The sequence below is a fragment of the Ciconia boyciana genome, chromosome 2 (genome assembly GCF_034638445.1).
Source record: "Ciconia boyciana chromosome 2, ASM3463844v1, whole genome shotgun sequence".
Taxonomy (NCBI): domain Eukaryota; kingdom Metazoa; phylum Chordata; class Aves; order Ciconiiformes; family Ciconiidae; genus Ciconia; species Ciconia boyciana.
In genome coordinates, this window is record NC_132935.1 from 169333353 (window position 1) to 169346350 (window position 12998).

Below are 12998 nucleotides of genomic sequence, written 5' to 3' on the forward strand. Positions count from 1 at the left end.
TAACATAGCCATAAGGCAGTACAGTGATTGGGAAACCTTCTATAGCCTGTAAAAATGACAACAGGTAGACACGGTTGTATCTCTCACAGACTTGAGCACCTGGGTTAGCAATGAAGTACAGTGCCTTCCTCCACTCAGGTCTCACAGCAAGTTGGAGCTGCAACATTTTGATTAGGGTGAAAGGCAGTTAAAGAGGTAGGTTAGGCAGCAGGGAGGTGTGTGTATTTGGGTGTGTGTCTGTAGGAAGACTATTACCAGGCTCTGCATGATGGTAGAATGAAGATGGGCAGAGATGTGCCCGGCATGTAATTTGCAGCATTAGCTGTATTTGTGATTGCCATTTACAAATCCGACCTGATGCAACTATGGAAGACGTTCATGTAGCAAGAGGTTTGCAGCTGAGTCTTAGCAATGTAGCTAGGATCTAGACAGGAAGGGCATCCTATCGTGCTTTTCTTATAGTGATTTCTCAAATATCTAATCCAGAAGTACAGGATGTATAGCCTCATGGGCTTGGCTCTGCAACCTCCTGTCTTTCTCCACTTACAGTGGATCTTAGCGTGTTTGTATAGCCAATAGTTTTTGAAAGGAAGTTTCAGTGTATTTTCTTATACATAACCAAATCTTAAATTCTAATATAACCTGGTACAACTGTAGTAAACATGCAGATTCTCTACTAAATGTGTAACTGTCACCTTTCCTGTGGCTTACTCGGGTCTTGGACTTAAACTGGTTGTGTACTTTTCTCTATTTGTGTAACAGCAAAAGCGGAAACTGAGGCTTTACATCTCCAACACATTTAATCCTGCAAAATCTGACGCTGATGACTCTGATGGCAGCATTGCTTCATGGGAGCTGCGAGTGGAGGGGAAGCTCCTGGATGACGTATGACTTACCTGTGCTTCACTGGGGCTGGCAAGGATCTAGAGATTGTCCTGTGGGGTGGTGGACTTTACCGGGGACATCAACTCAGACATCTCTGAATGGCAGTGTTGGCTTGTTGCTGCTGGGAAGGTGCCACGTCCAGCCAGAGTGAGGGATAAGGCCATAATGGGAATGCTGGGGAGGGGCAGGGAGGGCAGCAGGAAGTGGAGCAGACTTAAGGACAGGATAGGTACGACGAGGTGGAGAGAACAGGGCTGAGACGATTCCCTTAAAAGATATGGCAGGGTTCAGGTCACGAGAGGTGTGATAAGTCAGGACTACAGCAGGCACTGCATCTTGTGAAGAGTAGGATAATAAGGAGAAGCAAGTACTTCATATTCCTAGGGAGGACAAGAGGATGTATGAATGGTCAGAGCAAGGATGGAAGAAAAGTTTTATCATTCTGAAGTCCTCAGAAACGTCAGTGATGGATTTAGCTTTCCTCGGGGAAGGCTGGCCTTTCCTAATAAAGGTGTCACCTATTTGAATAGACTTCACAAGCGAAGTATTTGATAGGATAAACAGATGGAGAACATGCATGTACGGAGAGGGAAAGGCTTTCAAGGCACATCTGTCTGTCTGGAGGTAACTGTACATGAATCAGAATCATAATCTTGCTGGAGGATGAAGGGGTGACAAAGTGTAACATCTGGAAATTGAAGTTAGATAAATTCAGTTTAGAAATTAGGCATATATTTTAACAAAGAAAGAGATTCTTTATTGGAACAAAATAGCTTCTCAATTACTGGTAAATTTTAAATCAAAGGAGGGTGTATTTCTAAAACATTTTCTGCATTAAATAAGAAGAAATTCATTGAAATCCTGTGGACTGTATTCTATGGAAAGTCAGATTATGCGATTATAGACCTCCCAGTTTTTAATTTAGACAGTATGAGCTGTGTAGTAAACAGCAAATACTGATAATTAAATGGAAAGGCAAAATGTAAAAGGAAATACTTTTACTTAGTGTATGATTCATCTGTAAAATTTACTGTCATCTGATAGATCAGACCAAGAAATTAGCATTCATTAAAAAAAAAAAGCTGTTAAAATAAAAGGTATACAGTGGCCTTAGAATCATAGAATGGTTTGGGTTGGAAGGGACCTTCAAAGATCATCTAGTCAAACCCCCCTGCCGTGGGCAGGGACATCTTCCACTAGATCAGGTTGCTCAAAGCCCCATCCAATCTGACCTTGAACACTTCCAGGGATGAGGCATCCACAGCTTCTCTGGGCAACCTGTGCCAGTGTCTCACCACCCTCATTGTAAAAAATGTCTTTCGTATGTCCAATCTAAACCTACCATCTTTCAGTTTAAAAGCATTGCCCCTTGTCCTGTCACTACAGGCCTTGGTAAAAAGTCTGTCCCCGTCTTTCTTATAAGCCCCGTTTAAGTACTGAAAGGCCGCAATAAGGTCTCCCTGGAGCCTTCTCTTCTCCAGGCTGAACAACCCCAACTCTCTCAGCCTGTCCTCACAGGAGAAGTGTTCCAGCCCTCGGATCAATTTCGTGGCCTCCTCTGGACCCGCTCTCACAGGTGCCGTGTTCACATTACAAGCCAGTCCTTTCCAATAACATTAAGAGAGTCAGGGAAATCTTCCCTTAAGTGTGCACTGTTCCACCACTGTTGAGATTTTTGCATCTTACCCTGCATTTGTCAGAGGGAAAACTCCATTAGATTGATCACACTTGTGGTCTATATGGGAATTAATGTTCAAGAGAAAGAGGAAGCCCGAGAAGGAAGCATAGAACACAAGCTAATATATGCAGCCTTAAACATTTCTGTTTCTTCTGATTGTACAGCTCAGCAAACAGAAACGGAAGTTTTCGTCTTTTTTTAAGAGTTTGGTTATTGAACTAGACAAAGATCTTTATGGACCCGACAACCATCTTGTGGAGGTAAGAAGGTTGTGCACCCCTTGCATACAAACCTGATACTAGCACAGATAAACAGCTGTGTGCCCGTTGTCTACCTCTTTTAAGTTACCTTGCATTCATTGTCTCATTTAAGGTCTTTTCAAAGTTTTCAAAATTCCATTCTTTTTCAGAATGTTTACTAACAGAACCTATATAGTCTAAACACATAGATGTAGTAGTGATGTAGTGCACATCTTAGAACGGAATGTATGAAATGATGAAAAAAATTTTCCTCATTTTTTGTTGCATTTTTCCTAACAAGTAAAGCATGCTAACAGGAGAACAGATTGTGCAGTAAAGCTGAATTGTAAGGGCAGAGCAAGAAATTATGTGGAGGGTTTTGTTGTGTTTTTTTTTCTTAAATGGCAAGATCTTCAGAAGGCTTGTACTTGTCTAATTCTTGCATGGCATACTGTGCAAGCTGCACATCGATGGACATCAGTGAACAAAAGACTGACCGTCTTACTTGTTTTTTCCTTTGGCAGTGGCACAGAACTCCCACAACCCAGGAAACGGATGGCTTCCAGGTGAAAAGACCCGGTGATGTCAGCGTGCGGTGCACATTACTCCTCATGTTGGACTACCAGGTCAGTGCACTGCTTTTGGCATGGAAAATACAGCCATTGGGACATAGTGCAATAGAGCAAATTCATCCTGTCACATACATCAAAAAACAATATACTTGGACTCGGAATGTCACATAGTCCAGTGAGGTTAGAATGATACCAAACTGACAGATTATTTAAAATGTAAAGGGGACGCATCAAGTAAGTTTCTATTATAGTCTAGCAAAATGTTCTTGGCACTGTGATAATTAGTATTTTTATTGCACACCTGCAGAAAGAATATGCATTTCCACCTCAGGCGTCTTAGAGAATAGTCAGATAAGTTGCACATGAGTTATGTGCATGGTCCTGTACAGAAATTCAAAGGAGCGGCTTTTGCTAGTGGTACCTGAACTAGCTGTGTAGCTGTGGCAGCCTTTTTTTTTTGAGAGCAGACGACACAGCTTTCCTGGTTTGTTAAGTTTTGATTACATTGTCACCCTAATCTGGCATAAGACCACATTGCCCTGCAAGGGTTAGACTTGCCATTACTCTTAGCCTTGTTAGGCATTCCTGCTTCCTCTCTTTTGTCAGTATTAGTTCTATTGTACTAATAGCATTTGTGGGCTGAACACAAACAAGTCAGGGAACTGATCCATTTGAAAGCTATCAAAACTTACTTCCAAATCAGTTCCCTGATCCCAGTCACAGGAAACAAACAAACAAACAAACAAAAATAGGCAAAATTATTTTTGGTTATTCTGCCTTGGGAAAGAATATAAAAGAGGTTCCTGGGCAGAGTTTCAAACTGTTTTAAGCTGTTGTAAGGCTAAGCTGCTCCAAAAAACCACTTTCATTTCAGTTGTGGGTGAGCTCTGCCACAGTCTCCATTCTCTTGGCACAAACGATGGAGATTTGCAGTTGTGGAGCTCACTAATCTGACTGAAACCATCCCTGAAAGAAATGTTGCTGTCTTAAGGAAATTGATAGAAATGCACTGCTGAGAGGAGATGGAATCTCCCTTTTCGATGGCAGTTCAGTCTCAGATACATTTTTATTATATAACTTTAAGAGCTCATTCTGTGTCATTCTCTTTCCCCTGCATGCAAGTAGCATCTATCCAGGATAAAGACACTCAATTTTATGTTAACAGAGAGAAAATTTTATTAATTTTAGGGAGTGTATGAGATAACTGAAATGCTGATATAGCCACTGAGAATCTTCATTGTTAAGACAATATGATTATGTTTGTTATGCTCACCAGTGTTATAAATTTATGCTTTAAAATAGATGTTCTCTTATCCTTAACTCTTGATTTGTTATAAAGCTAGCTATGGGTGACCTAGCACCCAACAGAGTAATCCTTGCCTAATAATGTGACAAATATTAAACTTAAGTGTGGGTATACACTTGAAGAGGCACCAAATTCCAAGGTATCCAAAGAATGTATATTACTAGAGATGCAGAACGGGGTAGTTGAAGAGTTGTATCACAGAGGTCAGGAGAAGAAATATATTCCATTGATTAGTTGTGGTTGGGTAAATTTTCTGGTATGCAGCAGAATGTTGGGAACATGCCTGAAAAACAGAGTTCCAAGGTACTTTGTTGATGTGAGGCAGCTGAGCAGTTATTAGCAACAGTAGAAGCATGATCCTGACTTCATTCTATCTGTGGTTAACCTCCAGTAGGTCAGAGGAAGGACCATTCTTTTTCTTATCCCACTCCCTAAAATCAAATTATGCATCAGTGTTGACATCCTGGTTCCAGCTGGGGTAGAGTTAATTTTCTTCCTAGTAGCTGGTATAGTGCTGTGTATCGGATTTAGGATGAGAATAATGTTGATAACACACTGATGTTTTCGTTGTTGCTAAGTAATGTTTACACTAGTCAAGGACTTTTCAGCTTCCCATGCTCTGCCAGGTGCACAAGAAGCTGGGAGGGGGCACAGCCAAACTGGCCAAAGCGTTATTCCATACCATATGACATCAGGCTCAGTATATAAACTGGGGGTAGTTGGCAGCGATTGCTTCTCGGGGACTGGCTGGGCATTGGTTGGAGGGTGGTGAGCGGTTGTATCACTTGTGTGGGGTTTTTTTTGTTTTTCCCTGGGTTTTGTTCCTCTCTCTCTCTTTTGTTATTTCCCTTTTCATTACTATTATTATTATTATTATTATTATTATTATTATTATTATTATTATTATTTCAATTATTAAACTGTTCTTATCTCAGCCCATGAGTTTTCTTACTTGTGCTTTTCAGATTCTCTCCCCCATCCCACTGGGAGCAGGGAGGGTGAGCAAGCAGCTGTGTGGTGCTTAGTTGCTGACTGGGGTTAAACCACGACAGCTGAGAAGGAAAATTCTTTCCTGAGTCTGCATGCAAGTTGTTATTATCTAAAGCATGTGATACAGATAGTCTGTGTGCATAGCACATGTAGAGTGTCCCTCTTTCTTTTCAAACTCTAGACATAGTTCTTCCAGAGCACCAACAGTGGTACACATCTGAGCAACCTGTATTTTTGCAATCTCTGCCATTGAATGGGGTGCTTCTCCTGAGGATCAGAGTTCCTTGAGAATTAAAGCTGAAAAATCATACCTGTGTATGTGTCTGCTTTTCTCTCTATTGCCATCTCCTTCTCCTTCTTTTTCTGTTACAGCCTCCACAGTTTAAACTGGACCCACGATTAGCCCGTTTGCTGGGGATACACACGCAGACCCGATCAGCCATCATCCAGGCTCTCTGGCAGTACATCAAAACAAATAAGCTGCAAGACTCCCATGATAAGGAATACATTAACTGCGACAAGTACTTCCAGCAGGTAACTCTTTTTTGGACACAGTAGCTCTTTAGAGACAAACTATAATATCCATCTGCAAATTTTGGATAGATGAAAAATTACTGATTTTTATCTTCCCTTAATGATTTGCGGTGTCTTCAGTACTGAATGGCTTTCAACAGTCACTACAACTAACATAATAAGCACCCTCCCCATGTGCCAGTGTTGTCACAAAACTACGTCTGGTGGTTCAGCGCTCCCCCGTAAGTTGTGGTCTTTCCAGAAAGGAGGACTTTTAATTGTTTCACTGTATTGATTTACTGTTTTTTTTTTCCCCTGATGTATCATTTTGTACTAAGAAACATGAAATAATCTGCTGATTCTTATTGTCAAATCATATGTAGACCTGTTTTCTTCCCTCCTCTTTCCCTGTTTATGAAGGGCAGAAGACATGGAAGATATAATTAGAAAAGCTATTTTTTCCTAAGTCTGCTTCAGATTATAAAATACCCTCAATGCTCTGCATGATGTTTTGAAAGTAGCATGTCAAGACTTTTTGTCTTTCACAATGACCTCTAGAATTAATGAAGAAGGCCACTTAAAGGCATCTCCACCTTTTCTGTAAATATGTTTATATTTATTTTGTAAAGGTAACGTTATCTGAGCTATCACTATCTTAATTGGCTTTGTTTTGTTTTTCTGTAGCTTCAGGCTTACCTAATTTATTTTGAAAGTAACTGAAGGTAGGGTTTGTGACATACTCCTGTTTAGGGAAAGTACTGGCAGTTATAATAAATGAATAAAGTTTTAATGAGCATTGAAAGTAAATGTCGCAATGAAAGTTGTGTCTTAGTTTTCTTTTTAAGCTTTTATTTCCTGTTATTTAATTTGCCCTACAATGGTTTAAAGTGACCAATGCCTGAAATAAACTTCAGGGCAGCACTGGGTTTTTCCACATTTGAAAATAAAAAATACAACAAAATAATTGTGAGATTCATGGGTATTTTTGGGAGTATAGAACCAAAGTGGCCTGGATTATATAGTCACTCTCTTGGTTTTTTGTTTTTTGCTTTTTGGGTTTTTTTTTGAGAATTACAGCATGTGGTCTTCTTCATATATAGTGAAAATCCCATCTTAAAACCACATAAGAATTTTTAGCAAAATTACAAAGCTGTTCGCTCTGTTGCTTAGATGATTTGATTTCCATTCTCTATTTATCTATAGCCAATTTAGACTCCATTTTGTTTGTGTCAGCCCGAAGACGAAATGGAAAAGGGGAAGTGAAAAAGATTTGAAAAATCATGAGCAGAATGGAAAAGGTGAACAAGGAGTAATTATTGTTTATTTTGGTACATAATTAGAGGCCATCAACTGAAACTGGCAGGTAGCAAATTAAAAACAAACAAAAGGAATCGAGCGTAGTTAAACTTTGGAACTCCTTGCAGTAGGACATTACAAATGCTAAAAGTGTATATTGCTTCCAAAAGTGACAAACCAATGGCAAAAAATCTTGGGCTGTTAAAAATGCAAGGTAATTGCAAAGCTGTGGAGATTCGGAGAGGTTTTTTTTTGAAGGACCAGTATATGTTTCTCCTGTTCTTACATTTTTCCTTTAGTATCCACTTTTGGCCACTGTCAAGGGCAGGAGAGTGTGGTAGATGTGTAGTAGATCCTTTGTGTGATCCAGTACAGCAGTTCATACCTTACTTATGGTAAGCAGGAGGGCCTTCTCACTTGTATTTATTTTAATTTTCAGTTTAAGAACTTTGCTAGAATAAGAACTTGCTGGAGCCATCTTCTCTTTGTGTATCTCATCAGAGGCTTACTAGCTCATAGGTCTCCTTTGTGTTAGAACGCTTCAGGAATACCATCAGACCTGATAATTGGCTTCCCATCCTCAGAAGATTAGTCAGATGAGAGAGTTGAAAAGTAGCGGATTCCTTTTCTAGGAGACTGAACCTTATTCCCTGCAAGAGCTAGCTAATCTGGAATAGTTTCATAAGAATGCAGTAGTTGCATAGATTTAAATAATAAATGGGATTGATTTGAGTGTTTCCGTTTTCCTTAGGTCTCTGGCAAAATTGTCCTATGTAGCTGATCTTGCTTTCAAAACTGATATTAGTACTTAGGAAAATGAATCCTATTAAATCAAATGAAACATTTCATTATGAGTTTTTTGGTTTTTCACCCTAATATTCTAGGATTGAGATATGGAGTGTAAAGGAATTGGGTTAGGAATGCCTTCCAGTCTGATGGTATTTCTGTAGACTATATAGTTTTAGGCATGTAACTCCTGATGAAAATCATGGTCATAGCTGGAAGTGCACAGATCACTTAGGGGAGCAGTACATAACATATCAGCATCTCTAGCATTCCCTTTTAGATACCAGTTTTCTCATTTGGTATGCCAGCTTTTCTAAATCCTATGCTGGTGTGCTTGTGGTTATATCTAATTACGCAATACAGTCCAGACTAAAAAATTATCACTGAATGAGTTACCTCACACACCAGAATTACTATGGCCATATAGGCTTTCAGAGCCAGTGGTTATAAGTTTAGATGATTAACTCCAGTCAAGTAGGAATGTGAGAAGCTTTAGGAAAATTCCATCTAGCCTTAGTTTCCAGTCTCCCACCCCTTCTCTCGCTATTGTGTGTCCTTGCTCTCTTTTCCCTTCTTAAAGCTGTCATCTCTTGGGCATCCACATTAGGAGTTTGACATGAGTGTGGAGCCAGTGGTGACAGCAGATTGGATGGAGCTTGGTATGCAAAGATTTTGAGTGGGAATTCCACAGTCATCTCTATCAAGTATCAGAATTCAGAACTGAAATAAAGAGTGAGTTGCAGACTCAGTAGATTTGGTTACTTCCTTGCTCTTTAGAAACTAGCTGGCTGAATTCCTGGATGCAGGTAAGTCCAGCAAATTAGACAGATTTTAGACTTGATGAAGAAGGATCCTTTTCTGTTTAGAAACACTGTTTACATCAGCTGGGAGATTTGAAATCCACTGTGTTACAAGCAAAAGCAAGGAAAAAGGTCCAAAGGTATTTCAAAAGCCAGAGCTGGCTTCTAGGTATTTCTGCTACCAAATTTCCTCACTCGAGAAAATGATGGATTTCAGAAGATACTCTGTCTGAGGAACCACAGCATCCTAGTTGAACAGTCTGACTTTGTATGCCCATTCTACAACCTGATAGTCCATTCTTTTCAACCCTGCCTGCATCCTTTGTCTCTAGAGCTGCAAAGCATGTTTCTTTTTATAGATACAATACTACAAGTAGTATCTCTCTTCTATCAGGTAGAAATAGTTTCCCTAAGAGGCATTTGCATTTGCATAGGCCTCAACATTTTTACAAATTGCCTCCATGTAATGGCACGTTTTAAGGCAAATGTTAATATATAGATGTTAATATGTTAATATATAGATGATATTATATAGATATTATATAGATATTATATAGATATATAATATGTTAAATGTTAATATATAGATGTTAATATAGATGTTAAAATGTTAATATATAGTTTGGGATTTTTTAAAGTCAGTTTAAATGGAATATCTGTAGAGAAAAGCCAATTCACCTGTTCAGAACATTAAAAATCCCAGTAGGAAAAAAAGGCTGTAATAATTATATTTCTGAAAACTCCAGGTGTAAGGAGTAGTTCTGGATTCACGGCAACGCACTGCAGTTACTCACAAAAAATTTCCAAAACCTACAGATTTTGATCCTTTCCAAAAGATTTTTTTTTTTTTTTTCTGAATTCAATACATATTTAGCTTCTGGACCATAGCAAAGAGAAGGTAACCATGAGATGTTGATTGGAAAGGAGTGGAACCGTTCCAAGAGGCTATTTAGGTTTTGGTTAAAAATAAGTAAAACCATGTTGACTTTTTTTTCCCTTAATCTTTTTTAAAAAAAAATTGCAAATGGTTTTAAAATCCAGAAATGTTTTCTTGTATTTTTCTTTAGCACAAAATATTGCAAGAAACATGCCTTGAAAAAAAAGCAAACTGTTTTTGTATTTCCTCTGATTAAAAAGAAATGGTTTTCTTTATGATATGCTGCTGAAAACCCTTAGTGAGAGAGGAAGTGTTCACTTCTCTCCCATCATTGATACAGTTGATCCTGATGTCCCATTAAAGTGGCCTGTGCCCTTTAAGCAGCTAGACCAAAAATGTGACACCTGAAATTGTCGTCATCTGATGCATCTGTCAGCTAGCCCAGATTGTAAGTACAGCAACAATTTGCAGGGACAGAAGTGACCAAAAATTTATTCTGTGCAAGGAGCCAGAATCAGGAGCTTTCAAAATCACCTTACTTTTGCTTACTTCCTCATTTAATTGCAAGTTAGGTTTTGGACAAGGATAACATGCTTTATTGTATTCCAGATCTTTGACTGTCCACGGCTAAAGTTTTCTGAAATTCCTCAGAGACTCACTAACCTGCTGCTGCCACCAGACCCTATAGTGATAAATCATATCATCAGGTAAGTTGGTCAGTCAGCTCAGCACTGTCATGTGCAAAACACTCGCTATATAAAATACAGAAACAACTACAGTAGCAGGGACCAGAATCCAGTTTTTATAACTTCCAGGTGAGTACCATGGACTTGGTTGTGTGTTCATTCTCTGTGTCATTCTGGTCTATACAATTCTGAATTATTTTCAATAGAATGCCACCAATTCTCTAGGAGTATGCAAAACTTCTTATCATTTTTATCGCTACTAGAATACCATTGAGAGAGTTGGTCAGGTTTCTTTCCTAAGGGGAGAGCAACGAGAGTTTGAATCCACTTAGAGAGGAAAAAAAGGAGTTGAAGTAAGATATTGTACACCATGGGCAATCATTCTAATCACTGAGTTATTATGTAAAATGTACAACAGTATTAAGTTTCAAATACAGTGACCAGTCCATGCATGCTTTGTTGGGATTGGGTCAGCTGTTTGACTGCTAGTCTTATTCTAAGAATGCCAACTAGTCAGAGATCTCAAGAGATTTACAATAAGGAATGCCTAGATTCAGAGAAGGCCATTGCGACCAAGATACTGAGCTTCTGGCATCCTTGTCAAAACAGATGTATTTCTGGCATAGTAGATGAAATACAACTTTCAGCTATCTAGGGCACTTCCAGCACATTCCATATTTAAGTGACAATGGCGGGGGGGGGGATATAAAGAGAATTTTGGGGATTGCAACCTTGCTGTTAAGATATTTCAGTCTTTCCCAACTTCCTTTGTGGTCCTGGTCAAAACTCTGATTCTGGGTGTTAAAACATTATTGGTAATTGAGAGTAGTGATTTGATTTCCTACAGAATATTGACAACAAATATTTCTGAATATGCTTAAAATTGGGTTCTTTATTTTAAATTTATAATATATGTGATAAGAAGTTGAAATATTACACAGCCTATCAAAATAAAATTTGCTTTTCAATTCATTTGAATATATAAACCAGAGTAATCAAAAAGCAGCTTGACTACCATGCAGATTGATAGCTGTGTATATACTGTCATTGAAGACAAGTCAGTGACCTGTTGATGGACCGAAAAAAGCTGAGGTCCTCAGAGATATATAGTCATTCTCTTGGAGAAAAATGACAAGGAACTGAGGGTTATGTTTCCAGGGGCAGAGAGATGGCAAAGAGGTTCTGGAGGCAGTATATTTTCTGTTAGATACAAGCTAAAGAGCAGGACCTTGTGTATAGTAGCATTCTCTGATACACTGTGTGCACCACACAGCACCTGACAGCATTAGATTGCACTGACATAATGCTGTGGAAAGGGGAAGTATTAATTTCCTGAGAATAGGGAATACTTTTGCAATAGGGTCTTTACAGTGTTAAGCTAAGCTAAAATAAATCTGGAAGTCTGGCACTGAATTTAAAGGAAGTAAGTAATTTGTAGTCTCACAACATCACAGAATAATGTACAGTAGAAGGGATCGCTGGTGGTCATCTAGAGCTCCCCCCTCCCAACTCAAAGCAGGTTCAAATTATATCAGGATGCTTAGGGGCCTAGTCCAGTTGAGCTTTAAACAGACTCTCACAGACCCTCTGCCCTGCCCCCCAGCATTCAATTTTTAAGAGTGAATGTAGTCAACTACTGAAACAATTTGCCAGCTGCTTGTGGTTTAACCCCAGCCGGCAGCTAAGCACCACATAGCTGCTCGCTCACTCTCCCCCAGCAGTGTGGGGGAAGAGAATTGGAAGGGTGAAAGTGAGAAAACTTGTGGGTTGAGATAAAAACAGTTTAATAACTGAAATAAAATGTAACAACAACAACAATTTAAAAAATTGTAATGAAAAGGAAAATAACAAAGAGAAAGAAATAAAACCCAAGAAAGACAAGTAATGCAAATGAAAACAATTGCTCACCACCAACTGACTGGTGCCCAGCAAGTCTCCGAGCAGTGCCCCCCTGCAGTTTATTGCTGAGCATGACGTCATATGGTCTGGAATATCCCTTTGGTCAGCTGGGGTCAGCTGTCCCGGCTGTGTCCCCTCCCAACTTCTTGTGCACCCCCAGCCTACTTGCTGGTGGGGTGGCGTGAGAAGCAGAAAAGGCCTTGACTTTGTGTAAGCACTGCTCAGCAATAACAAAAACATCCCTGTGTTATCAAGACTGTTTCCAGCACAAATCCAAAACACAGCCCCATACTAGCCACTGTGAAGAAAATTAACTCTAGCCTAGCCAAAATCAGCAGACCTCTACAGGGAATTTTTCATCACTAGTGATTTTAAATATATGTGCTCTTAATTCAGGTAAATCCTCAGGCCTGTCTTTCACAAGAAGGTCAACTAGATCACAGTTATTCATTCTAGTTTTAGAGTATGTGC

The 12998-nt window shown here is 39.3% G+C and overlaps 1 protein-coding gene across 6 annotated transcripts in view; it reads left to right on the top strand.

Moving 5' to 3' along the window:
- Window positions 1–12998, top strand: part of SMARCD3 (SWI/SNF related BAF chromatin remodeling complex subunit D3) — a 116807-nt gene that overhangs the window by 89968 nt on the left and 13841 nt on the right. For all 6 annotated transcript variants that reach the window (XM_072855028.1, XM_072855025.1, XM_072855026.1 and 3 more), the window contains 5 exons: window positions 763–885; window positions 2728–2823; window positions 3327–3428; window positions 6043–6204; window positions 10552–10649. In XM_072855028.1, coding sequence (XP_072711129.1) covers window positions 763–885; window positions 2728–2823; window positions 3327–3428; window positions 6043–6204; window positions 10552–10649 — 581 coding nt within the window. The remainder of the gene's footprint in view (window positions 1–762; window positions 886–2727; window positions 2824–3326; window positions 3429–6042; window positions 6205–10551; window positions 10650–12998) is intronic.